The 17,558-nt window shown below is 34.2% G+C and overlaps 1 protein-coding gene across 1 annotated transcript in view; it reads right to left on the reverse strand.

The window, feature by feature from the left end:
• The window catches only part of Sas10 (UTP3 small subunit processome component Sas10), a 226,779-nt gene that overhangs the window by 74,728 nt on the left and 134,493 nt on the right, over nucleotides 1–17,558 (reverse strand). The window contains exon 7 of the mRNA XM_090394074.1: nucleotides 10,801–10,893. Within this exon, the coding sequence (XP_090250200.1) occupies nucleotides 10,801–10,893 (93 nt within the window). The remainder of the gene's footprint in view (nucleotides 1–10,800; nucleotides 10,894–17,558) is intronic.

Consider the following 17,558-nt stretch of genomic DNA (forward strand, 5'->3'; position numbering starts at 1 on the left):
TAATTCCTATTGTTGTTTAATAACTGCACTAATGATGTCTTATGATACTTAAGACAAAATATTTACATATTATTAAAAAGTTAATTACTGTGACACGTGTGTTATAGTTAGGTGAAGACAATCATTATAGAAATACATAAAAAAGGAAGACCATGAAATATGAAAACTATAGAACAATAGCATTAAAACATTAATCTCGAAGGCAAGTAAAATCATGTTCTATATTATCAAAGAAAGAATTCATAATTACTTGAAGGCCCATATATGTTTAGAACAGGCTAGATTCATGAAGTAAAGAGGTACCAGAGGCCAGATTTCAAATCTCAGAAACCTTATTGAGAAATCAATAGCCCTGCTTACTTATGCTTCATTGGCTACATCAAAGCATCTGAATAAATAAACTAGCTTGTATTTCTGAACAAATTGAAAATCCAGAGGTAAGAGCAACACTTAATCTCTCACATTCATGCAAATTTAATTATTTGTATTAAAAAAAAAAAAAAATCAAACAGCAAAACAAAGAATATAAATTTCTTTGCAAATCCTCTCTAGGGATTAACAACCTTTTTTTATGACCAGCCCATTTCTCTGCCTTTCAGGATCCTGAAGAGCCTGTTGTGACACCATATCTCAAAATAAGCAGTAATGTTGTTCCTGTCAGACTTCTTTAGATTATAAGTTTCGCATTCTTAAGTAGTTGCTGAAGGAGTAGTGGCAAATCCAGAATCTTCAGCTTTGTTACTGTAGTAATAGATCTGTCCATCAAAACTTTGAAGACGTCTCTGACTATTGCTCTATTTCTAATCTTTTGATGTCTTCGGAACAGCAATTCTTCACATTGATAATAAATCCAAAATACTCAAATTTGCTTACCTCCATAATTATTTCTCCAGTAACCATGCTTATTTCTTAGACCTTCTCTGGCTATACTTCCTCCAGATCATAATCTTCATCTTAAGAGTTGAGATTGTCTTCTGTGCTCACTGAGAATTTGTTTGAGCTATTCCCTGTCATTACAGAGGGTTAAAATCAACATATCTCAGATTACTGGTCCATCTGCCACCTCTCCTAATTCCTAACTTAAGCTTGTCCAATGCCACACTCATGATATCCTCAGCATGGCTACTGAAAACACGAAAAAAAGATTAAGTATCCTTGCCCAACTCCCTTGCTTACTGAATCAGTTAATCCAACATCTGTTCTTACCGCGACTTTTGGCTCACTGTACAAGCACTCAACCTCTGGATTTCATATGCACTCAGTATTGTTATTAAGTAAGTTAACTGCTCTTTTAACTTTATATAAGTAGAGGTGATTCCAACTCAAGATTCCACTGGAGAAGGGGGGGGGGTTCTCTTCCAATTTTTCCTGATCCTGTCTGTTGTGCAGTTCATCACAGTATTCTTTGCATCTGGTTTGATTTCCTATTCTTTCTCTATCACCAATCCGTTCCCGTCTTTCATAACATTTAACTCATGCTCAAACTTATGTTCGAACTCACAAACGAATCCAAATACCCTTTTGTGATTGTCTCTTCTCATGTGGTACTCTATCTCTTTGCATTTCTTAGCATAATATTTGCCCTTTTCCTGTCTGATGTGTTTTCTGACTTCTCAGTGTAATTTGTTATATGTTTCAGTCCATCTCTCTCTTCTTTTTTTTCTCCATCCTGCTCCTTTGGATCAGATCCCATGTTGACCCTGGACTTATCACCACAAAGATCAGACTAGTCAGATCCTTGGTCTTCTCTGTGGTTTTTTATGGCTGAGTTTTGGACACTGAACAAGGCAATTAAGAAGATGAATGATTTTGAAATGTCAACCTGGAGACAGGGAAAAGAACCAACCTAAGCATCACAGATCAATTAAATCGTGAAGTGATTCATCCTCAAATATTTTGGACACATCTCAAGAAGAAAGAGAGAAATTATTGAAAAACTCTTCATGTAGGGCAAGACGCCAGAAGACAGAAGAGGCACCCCCCATGGGAGATGGCTAGATCAAATTCCTGCTCTTACTGGACTAAGGTTGGAGGATGCACTTAGAATGACAGAAGACAAAAACAATTGGAGAAGACTGAAACACCAGGTCACAAGTTTTCAGGTTATGAGGGGATTGACTAAGAGAGAGAGAGAGAAGAGATAATGAGCGAGGGTCACACCAGGTAGCAAAACTCATCTATCCCCTGGAATGGAAGTCATACTATTTGGCATACTAAGGGTAAAACACAAGAGTTGTAATAAAAAGAGCTTTGGAAAAAGAGAGCATGCATTTTCAGTAAACTTGGAGAGGGGGGGGTAATAATGAAAAGATAAAAAAGAGATGGGAGCGAGGACTACTTTGTGAACAGAACAAGGTAAGTGTTGCTGCTTATCAATTTTGTTACTACTACGATGCTTGAAAAAGTTACTCATCTGCAGGTCTATGACATGTAAAAAATTTTAGCTGATGAGTATAAAAATTAGAAGAAGTTTCAGTTTAATAACCAGTTTTATTTATGTGATGCCAATTCTATGGCTTGCTTTATGTTGTAAATAGTTTATTTTAATGCTTAATCGTCACACCTAATGGAAAGTTCTAGTCATTAAAAGTGTCTATTTTGTCGAGTAACAGACTTTTTTCAAATGGAATACCAATACGACACATCATTTCATTGGTAGAATACCAAAGAGCAGGCAGCCAAATGCAACATGGCAACCTAAAGTAGATGTGTATCCAATGATAGAATATGACGAATTTGAACTATTAGGAGTGGATATTAAAACTGAGAAAGGTAAGAAAGAAGTATTACTGATTTCTTTTATTTTCCCATAATAATAGAATACAAGAATAAAGACCTGCGATTCTAAGATAAAGCTTTATTAGTTCTACATTCCTCTACTAGTTTCATATACCTTTTTTGTATACTTTTTCATGAAAGTTTAGTGAATATCAGTTAAACAACAAGAGATATTTTGTGTATTAAAGCAAGAATTGAATCAATGGTTGAAAATCAATTTAACAACAGACATGATGGCAAATGTAGCTAGAATTATTGCATTTCAAAATATAACGTGAATCACATCCAATATCTCTGTATGTCAGTTTCTTAATAATGATGACCATACTTGATGTAAGCGATGCCTTGGTTTTTAATACAATGAGTAGGTGTGCACAGTTGTGAAGTTGATCTTTTCTGAAAAAAGCAGTTATGGTCCATGTACTGCATTTCTGTCCTCTGACAAAGCACAGTATGACATTTGTCAATTGCATGTAGGATTTGGGAAGGCTCTACATTTTGAGATTCAATGAGTCTGGGACCAAGTTCAGCCTAGTTGCAGTGTGAGTTAGAATTCTTGTGTAGAGGCTTAAGTGCTGTGAGGACATTATGTTGGAGGTTTAATGGATTTTTTACAACACTCAAAAAGAATTAAATTTCTCCTAGTCACTAGGACATCTACGGGGATTACAAAAACAATTAATGTAACATGCACACAAAAACTTACAATACTAAGCCCAACCACGTGGGTGACACTAAAGTCCTATCTAGGTGGAGCGCCCTCTAAGGGCAGTAGTAGGTGGCCTGGAATGTAAGGTGGGACCTCTGGTGATGAGTGTTTCCCAAATCTTTGGAAGCTTAATGCAACCGTATTTGTTAAGATTTGGTTGGTTTCTGAGAGCTGCTGCTGCTTCTAAGAAAAGTCTCTCTTTCTTGAATTTGCTGTGGTGGAGCATGGTGGTTTTCTTCCATGATACTCTGTGGGTGGTGTCCAAAACATGGTCAGCCAAGCCTGAATGGCCATAGTTGTGTTTAATGATGTACGACTTGTGTTCCTCCAGGAGGATGGATGCTGATCTGCCTGTCTGTCCAAAGTACGCAAGCTTACAGGAACAGGGTACTTTGTAAACTCCAGGCAGAGAGAGAGGAGGGGGCTGATCTTTTGTAGAACGGATAAGGGTAGCAAGTTTGCGGTAGGGCTTATATGCTGCATGTAGGTTATACTTTTTTAGTATCTTGGCTATTTTTTTCCGAAGTGCCTCGGATGTAGGGTATGGTGATGGCATTTTTAAAATCTTGTTGACGAGAGGGATGGGGAAGGAATTGATTATTTTTTTTGATACTGTGTTCGCTGTAGCCATTGGAGAGGAAAGTGCTGTGTATGTGGTTAAGCTCAGTAGTGAGGGCGGTTCCACTGGAACAAAGATTGTGGGCTCTCTTGGTAAGGGTTTTAATGATGCCATATTGTTGTGAGGGGTGGTGGTGGGAGAGTTTGTGAATGTATCTGCCTCTGTGTGTGGGTTTTCTGTATACAGTGAAGGCAAGTGTATCATTAGGCTGGCACGTGACTAAGGTGTCTAGGAAGGGTAAACAATTGTTCTTTTCCTTTTCCATAGTAAACTGGATTCTTGGATGTAGGCTATTGAGATGACCGAGGAAGGAGTCTAACGTGTCTGGGCCATGAGGCCAAATGGAGAACACATCATCTACATATCTTAGCCAGATAGAAGGTTTGAGTGGGGCTGAGTCTATGGCTCGTTTTTCGAAATCTTCCATATAGAAATTGGCAAGGGGAGGTGAGAGGGGGGAACCCATGGCAGTTCCTTCTATCTGCTTGTAGATTTTGTTATTCCAATATTGATGGCAAAGGAAAAGAGATCTAAGATGTCAGAGGGGAAAACGTTTTCTAAGAGAGATAAAATGTGTCAGTTAAGGGAATATTGGTAAACAAAGAGGAGATATCAAAGCTTACTAATATGTCTGTATTGTTCAAAGTTAAATTTTCTGATTTAAAATTTTAAGTTTCGATGTCACCTCCCTATTTACCAATGTACCACTTATAGACACTCTTGATTTAATCAAGTCTAAATTTCCCCCAGATATTTTTGAATTATTTCAATTTACCATGAATGCAGGTTACTTTACATGGGGGGGGGGGAATTCTACAAACAGATTAATGGTACTGCTATGGGTTCTCCCCCTCTCTCTCTCCCGTTTTTACATGGAACAAGTAAAAACGGGAGAGAGAGGGGGATGTGTTTGCCATCTGGCCCCATGGACAAGACACTTTGGATGCTTTTGTCACCTACCTAAACAGCCAACACCCCAAAATTCACTTCACAGTAGAAAAAAAATCAAATAACTGTTTACCATTTCTTGACACATTAGTCACCTGCCTTTCAGATGGATCACTATCTTTTTCTATTTACAGAAAACCTACACACACACACACACACACGGGAAGATACCTACATAAACCATCACATCATCATCCAGTCCAACAGTATGGCATTTTAAAAACACTTACACACAGAGCCAGAGCCATTTGTTCTAACGACACAGCTCTGACCACTGAACTCCAGTACCTGCGCTATACGTTCTTAGCCAACGGCTACAATCCCTACAAAATAGATAAAATATTACATAGGCCCATTACTCTGCCCTCCCCTAATACACAAGAATACAACATGACCATTTCTATTTCCTATATCAGAGGTACACCGGAAAAGACAGCCAAAGTATTGTTGAAACATGGCCTTCGCACCACCTTCAAACCTCATGTCAAGCTGGCAACTCTGATCCACTCGCCAAAGGATAAACTTCACCCTTTAGCACACCCAGGAGTGTATGAAGTTCCATGTGACTGTGACTTGGCCTATTATGGGCAAACAGGAAGATCAGTGAACATCCACCTGGAAGAACATGAAAGATACATTCGCTACTATTACTATGGCAAGTCGGGACTGGCAGACCAGCTTTGGACACTCCTTCACACAGGATTAGATGGAGGAAAACGAATTTGCTATTTAGGAGTCGTTATAGATCTGAAAGATTATTTTTTGAGTCAGCAATGGCTTTGAAGAATTCTCCCAACCTTAACAAATATGGTTGCATTAATTTGCCAAAAATTTGGGAGACGGTTATCCTAAGAAAAACTCCTGGATAACTGCTGTTTTTTTTTTTTTTTTTTTTTTCGTTAGAGGGCGCCAAAAATAGGACTTTAGATCTTTTGTCTTTTGCAATTATATTGTTTCACTCACTCACTGTCGCGTTTACATGTGTGTTGTGCTCTGATGATGCGGAGTTGAAAATCAGCGAAATATTAACGTTAATAAAACATCTTTGTTGATAAAAGTGTTTGTGGCGTTGTTAATACCGTGAAAAATAAGTTATGAATAACCATCAACGTCTAAGCTTATCTGTTAGATTAATAATAATATAGGAATATATGAAGAACATACTCTAAACAGGAATGGTAAAAAACTGATTGACTTTGTAGTTTATAATAACCTTAAAATAATGAATTCTTTCTATAAACATAAAGATATGCATAAATATACTTGGGCAGCAAGAGGATGGAAATCAATATTAGATTACTGTATCTTAAGGGAAAAGACATCAAAGTTCTCTTTAGATGTTAGAATTCACAGAGGATATGAAATAAGTAGTAACTATTTCCAATAATGAAAACATTATTTTTAAACAGTTCAAATTTCTCTCTTGACATCTGTAAACAGATTTTCTGACATCTAGACTTGCTAAAAGGTCTGATGGTTGTCAAATTTTTTCAACACGATGTGAACTATTAAACAGGCACACATTATTATTATTACAGGCAACTCCAAGGAGTCCTCAGACTCATCAAGGGAGGCCCTAAACATCATGTCATGCACCCACATCAGATTCTGGCAACCTATTCCACTCATTCACTACTCTCCAAGCAAAAAAAAAAAATCTAGTCCTAACACCTTTGCTCAATTTCCATGGATGGCCCCTAGCTCTCTCACAACAAGACCTGTTCTGAAAAATTTCCTCTGAATTAATCTTGTAAAAACCCATCAGTAATTTGTATGCCTCAATCATATCACCCCTTTTCTGTCTAACAACCTGTTCCTGTAACCAAAATCTTCAACCTGTACTCGTAAGTTTCATTCCATAGACATGCCACCATCTTGGTCACTCGCATCTGGATCCTCTGGAGCACCCAGATCTGCACGCAGTAGTCAAGGTGGGGTCTTAACAAGGCTCGATAAAGAGGAACCATAGCCTGCTTGTCTCTGCTCATGAAAGTATTTTTCAGTAACCAAGTGAGCCACTTTATCTATGTGCCCCCCCCCCAACATTAATTCCCTATCAGTTAACACCCTCGAGTTTCTGGCTTGATCAATTTCCTGAAGTACAATTCCATCAATGTCGTAGACAGCTGGCACTCTTTTCACCGCAAAATGCATTAACATGCCAATCTGCCAATCCATCCAAATCACCTTGCAAAATTTTGACATCATCTGTATTAACTATTGCTCTACCCAACTTTGCATCATTGGCAAGCAACTCAACAGTTCCTCTCAGATACTTTCCTATATCATTAATGAACAAATTAAACAGTAGCAGTCCAAGTACAGAATCCTGGGACACGGCACTAGTAACAGGCCTTCTTTTGCAGTCTACTCCTGAACAAACCACGCTCTGATATCTTCCCATCAACCTTATCTATCTCACCAACCCTATATCTTTCCATACTTATCAGCCCTGTAATTTCACATTATACCTCATCTTAACTGAAAATTCCACACATTTAGCCACCTTCCAGGTCAAGACCATGTGATCGCTCTCACCAATTGGTGGCAATGCAGTCATATTCGTTATAGACAAATTCTCAGATGCAATTACTAGATCAAGCACTCTCAATCCATTACATGCTGTCTCGGGTAATTATCCCTTAGAACTGCATAAATTCCATTTCCTTCCTCCCATGTGTCCTCTCCTCCTTCCAATCTATGTTTCCATAGTTGAAATCACCCATAATAATTACCTATTCTCCACTCTAGTCTATTTGCTGATGCATATTATCTCCATTCTTTTCCATCCCCTAGTCTACAGTAGTATCCAACTGCATATTTTGTTCTGCTGGCCTCAATCTCTCACCAGATAGCCTCAAATGTGCTATTTTCACTAGCCTGAAGTTGAACTTCTGCTTTCTTTGGTTGCAATTCATCGGCTATCATCAATGACACTCCTTCCCCCATGATCACAGTATATTGTTCACATTCTATCCCAATATCATCTTCTGTTAGCCATGTCTCACTAATGCAAATAAACTCTGGCCAGGATGAGCCAACCAATGCCAAAAATTCCTCCTGCTTGTTCTGAATGCTCCTGGAATTAGTGCACATAAAGTACAAAAGCGTCTTAGGTCCACCGCTATCCCGACACTTTATGGTAACTACCCCATTCTGGTTTGTTACCAGTGATACTAACTTAAACATATTATACACATTCTTACACTCAACTGCCTCAATGATGTCTGCATATCCACTCAACAACTCCCTCCCCCTCCTCCCCAAAAGCTCTAGTTTCCCTGATTCTGCACATCCACTTTCACTTATTCAACAACACTTTTCCAGTCACTGAACACCAAATCCAATCAGATGCAAACCATCCTTCTTGTATTAGTCCTTTCACCTGTCAAACTCGCTCCACACATCCACACCACTCCTCCTGCATAACCTATGCATCGAGTCATTTGCTATTATGGCAGTCCTCCTCAGCTCTACTCTGTCATATTGCGGCAACCGCCTCACTATCTTAACTCTCTCACTCTTTTCTTTTGTTACTTCCAATAATTCTTTCATGTCCTCTCTCATGCAATACTCTTCTCCTTTTAAATCATTCATTCCAGCCACTACAATAATTTCTTTCACCCTATCCTTTTGTGCTCTAATAGCCTCACTAACATCATTAATTTTCACACCCAGAAAGCATGATTTTACAATCTCTCGTCGATCACACCTTTTATGATTGAATCACTGTACAAGATTCGCTCCTTAATTTTCTTTGTTGGTCAAACCCAACTTTCTTTCTGTTATCAGCTTACCCACTCACTAGACATTTCTGCATTTGCTCCAGCTCCCACTTCACCCAGCTAGCTCCCTCATTGCAGCCAACTCTTCATTCTTTACATTAGTCACACTATTCTTTCGTTAAACACTTTTACTCTCTCTCTCTCTCTCAATCGTGTCACATTTAATCTCACTCTCAATGCTATATGGCATTATATCACACCCATTTTCAATCATACTCTGGGTTCCATCCACTACTTCAATCTCACAACTTGAGACGCACTTTTGATCTCCACTCTCATAGCATTTTTGGCACACTTTCCCACCACTATTGCCTTCAAACCAAATTCCAGCTGTCTTTGGTAATGCATATATTTCACAGACAATGCACTCCACGAGGTCCCTTTCATTAAATTCTTTAAACAATGCAATTAGTTTCAGAGCTCTTTAAACACCTCTGCAGCACTATTAGCTGTGACATGTTTAGAGAGAAGGGAGGCCAGTAATTTTCTAATATCTACAATAGATCTCAAAGATTTGCTGGCCTGGTTGACTGAGTGTTTAACATACCCACTCTCCAACCAACTCCAATGGGTGTTTTGGAGGAGAGTCATTTTTCCCCTCCTCCAGTCAGATAGCAAGTCTTTCTGACATGAATGACACACAAAATGATCAATAATTTGGTCATTTTGTATGTTGATCATGAGTCTAACAAGTCATAAATGTTACTGTGGTCACAAAAATTATTCTAGAAAGTTATTCATCACCAGTGATGAAATGAATCGTAAAGGAATTAAAAATTCCTTTTTTAAACATTATTCAAATTATTATTCATAATTATTCAAACCATGATACTATTACTAGTTGTACAGTAGAAATGCCAAATAGGCTGCCAATATTAGTTACTAACTTATATTAGTTTATTATGAATAGAAATGCGGTTTTTTTTTTTTTTAATTATCGTAAAGTATTCTAACCAAATATTATACAATAAAAGTTTTTTTGTTTTTTTTTGTATATGTATGTTTGTTGAGCTTTGACATAAGAAGTAAAAAATTTTTACTAACATTAAAATCACTGGAATTCATTAAAAAAAAATCTCTTTATTTGGCCATTATCTCATTGTTATTTTAACAGAAGATTATTAGGTAACCCCCATTTTCCCCTTGTAATAAACACATCTAATTTAGCAATGAAAAATAATGCCCATGGTGTCCTTGTGAATACTGATATTCATTACTAAATTCAGAGCATCTGTCTTTCATAGTTGCTTTTTGAATAAAACAAAAAAACCACAGTAAGATAGATGCTTCATTTTGCTATTGCGGGTAGTTCCTAAAAGTAGTGTCATATAATAGAATTAAACATGAATAATTTTGTGCAGTTTCATTTATATGCACGTATGTTTATAACTCTGGAATCAGGTGACGAAAATCCAGTGACACACAACAATCAATAGCGATCGTGTTTCCTTACATTTGTGCAGCAGCAATGATAACTTATGTTACAAGCAATCTAATTCAGTGAAAACTAGACTGTGACTTTTAAAACGAGTTTAACATCTTGTTTCTAGAATTTAACTTAAGTATGATTTTAACAGCTAAGAAAATATGATAATAAACCTATCTCAACCCATGTTTCATAGCAAATTTAAGCATTCTCTTGCATTTCTTAACAAATGCAAACTTATATGCTATACTTATTATTCATTACATGAATAATAATAATAATAATATTAAGTCAACAGCCTGACTGAACAAGTGAATAACATCTCTGATCTCCAGCTAAGATTGCTTGCTGAAGTTTAGCAGTAGCTTGAACAAGTACCATGCTTGACCTCCAGAACTGGGTCTACAGATTGTCTTAACCATCTAGTCCCCAACCACAAGACTAAACAAACATAACAGGATTAGAATGTTTTGCAGTTAAAAAAAAAACCTGTATATTTGTGCATTTAATAAAACATTATATGCTTCTTACTCACTTCCAATTTCTCTCTTTGAGTCAATTTGCTGAAGTCTCTGATTATCTTCTCAGTTTCCTTTAGTGTGCTTTTTGAAGAATTTTCCTCAGATGGCTAGAATAAAAATATTTTACTATAATGTTTTCAGTTTAACTACATATAATTATAAATATTTTATTAATAATAATTATTTTTGAATAAACACTAATTTCACTTATTTTATTGTAGTTCTCTCTAACAATGAGTAAAAACATACTAGGTTGCAGTATTTATTTAAAAAGATGGCAGAATTCAGACAGCTCATTACCAAATGTGTTCCAAAATGCATTATATCATCAAAAAGTGAACTTCATCACATCTCGAATGTATTAATGGCATGAAAAGAAAGCAAAGCAAAGCAGTGAAAATGACATACAAATGCCATCCACTTCAAAAAACAAAGGTGCCAATGTTTCCATTTATCACACAGCATGTACTAGATGTAGATGAGTTAGTGGCCGACTATTTAGACAGTGGCTAAGCTTGCAACAGTAGATGGATTTCTCTTAATATTATTGTAAAGAGCACTTTTATTTGAGAAGACTAAAACAGGCCTGCCATTAGTAATAAGAATAACAAGAAGTTAATAAGTAGTCATGGTACTGTTTTCTCCAGCAAAGGCTTACTTAAGAAAAACTGTTGTCTTTCAAGATTGGTTTTTGTAACAGATGCAATTGCAAGTACTAGTGATAGCTGCAGTTATGAAAAAAAAATTGGGAAATTATGGTGATCTTTTCAACAATTATGTTAAAACCATACACTTCATCTTGCTATAATAAATGTGTTTTATGAAAAAAAAAATCAACAGGTACTAGTAGCAATGATAATAGCAAAAATTACAACAATGACAATGTTGTAAATACAATGATGAAGAAACACAACAAATTGGATTCTGATTATGTACAATATGTTTTACAAGATAATGTTTCCTCTTCAATATCTAGTATAAGGAAAATTGTTAAATTGTTTAAATATTCTAAAACAAGAAATTGTATTTTTCAAAATGGAATAATAAAGAGTGAGAAGATAAAGTTAAAAGTCGTTTAAGACTGCAAGATTTGGAATGTTTTAGACTAAGATCCGCAAGATTTAAGACTAATGCTTTGGAATATACATTAGAAAGTACGACTGACAGATTTTTAAGAAAGAATGAGTATTCAAAAATGGTTAAAAATATATTAAATCATTTAAAATCCATAAGAATTACAGTTGAAGCACTAAGCAATTATGATCCAAAACTACAAACAAGTGATGGAATTTCTGGATTCCTCTTCGGTTATTTGGAAAAAAAATAATAAAATTCTGTTATGGCAAATAAAAATGAAATTATTCAATCTGTAAAATCAATAAATGGAATGAATTTTCAAAGAAAAGTGTACTTCAGAAAATAATATAAACAAAGAAATGGAAAATTATAAGTGATTTAAAAACAAACAGTGAGAAATATATTCAATAAGAAAATCAAAACCAATGGAACAAAACAAAGAATTTTCATTTTTAAGAAGTGAAATGAATTCATATGAAGCAATTGGTACCAAACCCAAAAATTCTGTTAAATGAACTAGTAGAAATTAGACCTACATCAATCCAAAATGAAAGAATTTTTTTCTACTTCAGATTCATTTGTAACTAAACAGAGGTCCAGAATGACTAAGCTTTGTGTTTTTTTTAAAATTCCATTTTAACAATAAACATAAATATTGGTATTAATTTTTTTCTCCAAGATAAGAACAAACTTAGAATTTCTTTTATGTTAACCTCCTTTGAGTCTTATTTTGTAATATTTAATACTAATTAAATTTTACTTTTTCATAATACTATAATGTACAGTTCATTATTATAGCATTTTTTATCACTAGAATAAACACAAAAATTCATACTTAAAAGAAACTGCAAACATCAAATCAATAAAATAAAATTTTTAAGAATTCTTGGGAACCACCATTCTTTGTTCCCAATTCCTGAAGATTAAAAAATATTGGGAATTTAGAAACCCTAATCTAGAGGTGAGAGAAGTGGAAACATGGATGAACAAAGTTGAACCCAATGGCCTATGAAATGGGGGGGGGGGGGGGGGGACAGAAGACTCTACTGCCATTTGTGCAGGAGACAAGCTTATTCTTCTTAGCCATTTCAAAGTCGGACTTGGGTTAGATTGGTAATGTCTTTACAGATCCTGTTGCATGTTCTCTTGTAGACTGGGTAGGATGCAGGAGTCTCTTCTTGAACTGCTTTGGTACACTTGTTGGAAAACCTAATTTTGGACAGTAGTCTGAGCTTTTGAGTGGAGTGGCAATGAAAGGGTTCAATTAGAACTATCTTCTGATTAACATCACTTACTATAACATTTTTATGATTACAAAAATTGTACAACACTTCACCGATTTTAAGTAAAGTCATGTCTGGAATGCCAAAAGAACTAGCAGGCCTGCCTGTTGGATAAAAACACACTAATAATTCACAATCATTTCTGTATTCTAAAATTTCATAACACTGTTAATTAAAAAAAAAATGGTCAGTCATTGAGAAAAAAAATTAAAATTTATATAAGTACAGTAATCACCATTATCCATTCACATTGGAAAATTTTTCATTCATAGGAGTGAAGGATCATTAACTTGAAGGAAAGTGGCAGTAATGTGGGGAATCACCATGCCTAGGGATAATGAATGCCTTCATGTTATTGAAATTACATAATCAGTGAAACTTTCACTTGGCTTCTTTAAATAAAAATAAGTAGTTGGCTTCTTTAAATAAAAATAAGTAGTAAATAATAATAACATTTCTGGTATAATAGCTTTCTCACAAGTACACAAAAGAAGGTAGCAATTCAAAGATTCTTGAAGTGGGAGCAGGAAAAAGAAGAAATAATCACAAATTTCATTTTGTATTGTCCAAGAATGAATTTCAGTTTCTGCTATCTTTTACAAATTTAGGAGGGGGATAAAAGGATTATCGATAATATTAAAAGTGACTAAAATGACAAATAAATGATAGTCAAAGATAAATAAGTAGCCATACAAACAGCATTAAAAGATAGTTCTTTTAATGCTGTTTGTAAAAACAAAAACTTAAAAACTTTTTATTTTTAAATGGTTATTTAGCTGTTTCTTTCCAAAAAAAGCTAAATAACCATTTAAAAATAAAAAGTTTCTGTTAACATTGCAATTCTTCACTTAGTAGTAGCTTTTCCAAAACACTAGATTTTTTTTCTATCAACATCAAGCGATTTTTTCAAGTTCTCCATATAAGCATGTTTTCTTGTCAAGCACTCCATTTATTAGCATCGAGTCACTTCCATTTGTAGTAATGTCTTCATCTTAAACTAACGTTTCTTTGCCAATATTCTTAAGTGATATTTTTATAATAATAATGTTATTAATAAACTCAGCATAGAGTTAAATGCTAAATAAAATAACTGCAAATGAAAAATTACTTAAGTTACTTGGCTAAGAGATTATGATATTTATCTTTCTCCTCTTTACTGAAATATTTTGCAAAAACATAATATCATGAGAAATTCTGAGTGATATAATACACAAATTTTTCCATATATGCTAAGATATATCAATATGTATTTCCTTTCTAAAATACTACATCTTAATTTGGATAATTTTGCCAAAATATAAGTATTACACATATACATGATGGCAGTATCGTGCTGTTGGCGTTCAAGAATTAGTAGAGCTAATGTCAGGTGGTTTGGTCACTTAAACAGAATGGGAGAGGAAAGATTAGCAAAAGGATCAGATTTTACCAGGTTGGCAGGAAAAAGACCCAGAGGAAGACCAAGATGTAGATGTATTGATACAGTAAAGTGTCTTAAAAGACAGATATAAGATCTGATAATGTTGGAATCTTGATAGATAACAGATTAATTTGAAGGAAAATTGTTGATCAGAAGTTTGATAACTTTTTCATGCAATATTATCATAATTATTCTGTATCCCCTCCCCCAAGGTATCAGGAATTTGATGATGATTATGATTATCAGAATGCCAAATCGCCTTTCCAACATGGTAAGATAAACAGGAGATTACTGTAGTTTATAAAAGAAGAATCAACACTGATTACGCTTAGCCAAGTAGCAACTGAAATGCATTGCAAAACATGGGAATTTCTGATACAGAAATCCAGAAGTAAATTTGGGTCTATTTCACAAAAAAAACTTTTTTTTTTTTTTTTTGTGAAAATGTACTTTAGAAAATGACTGTCATAATAAGCATCTAATAGACGTTGTTCAGAATCAAAATTGAGTAAAATGTAATTTTTAAGATTTCTATTACAAAAGCATAATTTTTCCTCAGTTATATTACACATCTCATATCACAGTATTTCAGTTGTTTTTTTAATTCTACTTAAAAACTGATAATAAATATTTAACAAGAGCCTCTGTAGCTCAATCAGTATAGATTTGGTCAGGAAGAAATGGGTTCAATTCCCATCCAAGACATGAGGAACCTTTATCTCTTTTGATTAAAGGTGAGTTAGCCAACCCCCTATGGAAGTAGGGGGGGTTTTTCACCTGGAAACTCAGGTTTTTCATTCGCTGAGAGCAGGCAAATTGGTCCCATGAACACATTTCTACAGTCACAAAAATTGCCCCCCCCCCCCCCCCAACACCAGGCTCTGCAACAAGCCAGTTGAAACTTCCCACAATCACATAACCATAGCGGGCCCCTGCACCAAGCGGGATAAAAGTGAAGAGGAAGAAGAAGCAAATATTTAACAAAATGATACTGAATACCAACTTTCTGTCTCCTGGAGGATCTTTACAATAATAAATTCCTATCTAAACTATTATCATCATATCATTGCATACTTCCACATAAAAAGTGATAGCTAATATTTAAAAAAATGGTAATAAATATTAAGTCTTTGACTCCAAGAAGTATTTTTAGAATAATAATGAAATTTATCGGAAAGACTATCACACATCAGCACTCATCCTTTACATTCCAGCTTCGCTGATGTATGAAACCAAGTTTTCAGCTAAATTAACAGAAAATTTCCAAAATATTTTGTGCTTATTATTAAAATAATATTTATGTTATTAAAATTTAAAAAATGAACTAATTTATCTGAGGATAATTTTTTCAAAAGCTATATATCCTCATTTTAATGCTGTTATATACAAACTTTTATTTAACAATAATTAGTTCGAAGATACTCAATTATCTTTATTTTCTAAAATTTTTGAAAGACTTCAAATTAATAAACTGAATAAATATGAATATGAAATGCATTAAGGAAGAGACACATACTGATAATTTACTGCTAAATAAAATGTTTGCTCTTATTATAATTGCACGTATATCTCCAATACCTTACACTTTCATTACACTAGTAATAAAATTTTATTGTATAAAATATTTTAGAGCAATAATGTGTAGAATATTCTCCATTAATCTTTTAACAAATGAAATGGAAATATCTGTCATGGTATTGCATAGAATATATGCTAAAACAAAATAACTTTTCTTACCATGTATTTTTTTTTTGAAAAGCATAAATTGACTATTTTCTGCTTTTCAGGAATGGGTGGGAAAGATGAAACAATTGTCTGCTGAGTTAATTCCGCATGTTTAAAGTGACAACAGATTCACTTTTCATCGTTTATATACAATACTTAAATGCAATTGGATTATGTGAAATGTGTGAATTTCAATCCAGATATTATTGATGACAAATTAAGTGTATTTACATGAGGGGGAGCTAAATTAGCAGTGATGGAAATCCTCCATGATGGCATCAGCAAATTTCTGATATTCACAGTACTGTACCTCGAATATAGTAATTAGCAAATTGCATCATTCAAGAAATTTTTAAAACTAACAGTACTAATTTCAGGTTTGTACAAAATCTGTAATGAGTGAAATGCTTTTAGATAGTTCATCTTGACCATATAAAAATAGATAATTCTCTTTAAAGGATAATCAATGTTAAAATTATAATATAAACAAAGCACCATTAAATAGAATAATTTTAATATAAAAGTTTCTATCATATTTTATCCTAATATATTATAGTATTATTAAAGCTAGATGATATCAAAGTGGCTACGAATTAAATTATTTAGAACAATTTATGTAACTCATGTTACTGATTATCATTTTTACATCATAGAAGAACAATCATGAAACCAAAAGTTAATTCCTTTGCATGTAAGCAGTTACTCATGGCACCAAATAATGAGCAAATCATTTCCTTAAATACATTTGCCTTCATGCACTTTTCTGGTTGTGTTTAGCAAAGCACAAACTGTAATCCTTATCTGATGAATAGTAATGTATTCAGCAGCTACTAAAACGATCCAGAACAAGTAATGGAAAAATTTTTTTGAAGATTCTGCAGTTCTGTAATCAGAAGATTTCTTATTTCTCCTCACTAATCATGACTGACATATCACAATGCAGCTAAACCTATGAAGTATTTAATTTCTGACTTTTTTGGAATACAAGATGTACACAAGAGTCAGTAAACTGTTCTCTATAGGGGATAATACATGTTGATGATGATGCATAAAATAAGAATCAATAACAAAAAAAATAAGTGAGGGAAGGGGAAAAAATGCATAACTTCATGTATAGAATATGAAATCCTGAATAGGAGCATGTTATACAGAAAATTATAGAATGCAAAATACATATAATTTACTGACAGGAAAGAAACTAAAGTGCATGAAAAATATCTTTCAGAGAAATTATGACTTTTGGTTAAGAATGAATAATAAAAAATAT

Source organism: Typopeltis vanoorti, chromosome 6 (assembly GCF_054136105.1).
Source record: "Typopeltis vanoorti isolate ZY-2024b chromosome 6, IOZ_Tvanoo_1.0, whole genome shotgun sequence".
Classification (NCBI taxonomy): Eukaryota; Metazoa; Arthropoda; class Arachnida; order Uropygi; family Thelyphonidae; genus Typopeltis; species Typopeltis vanoorti.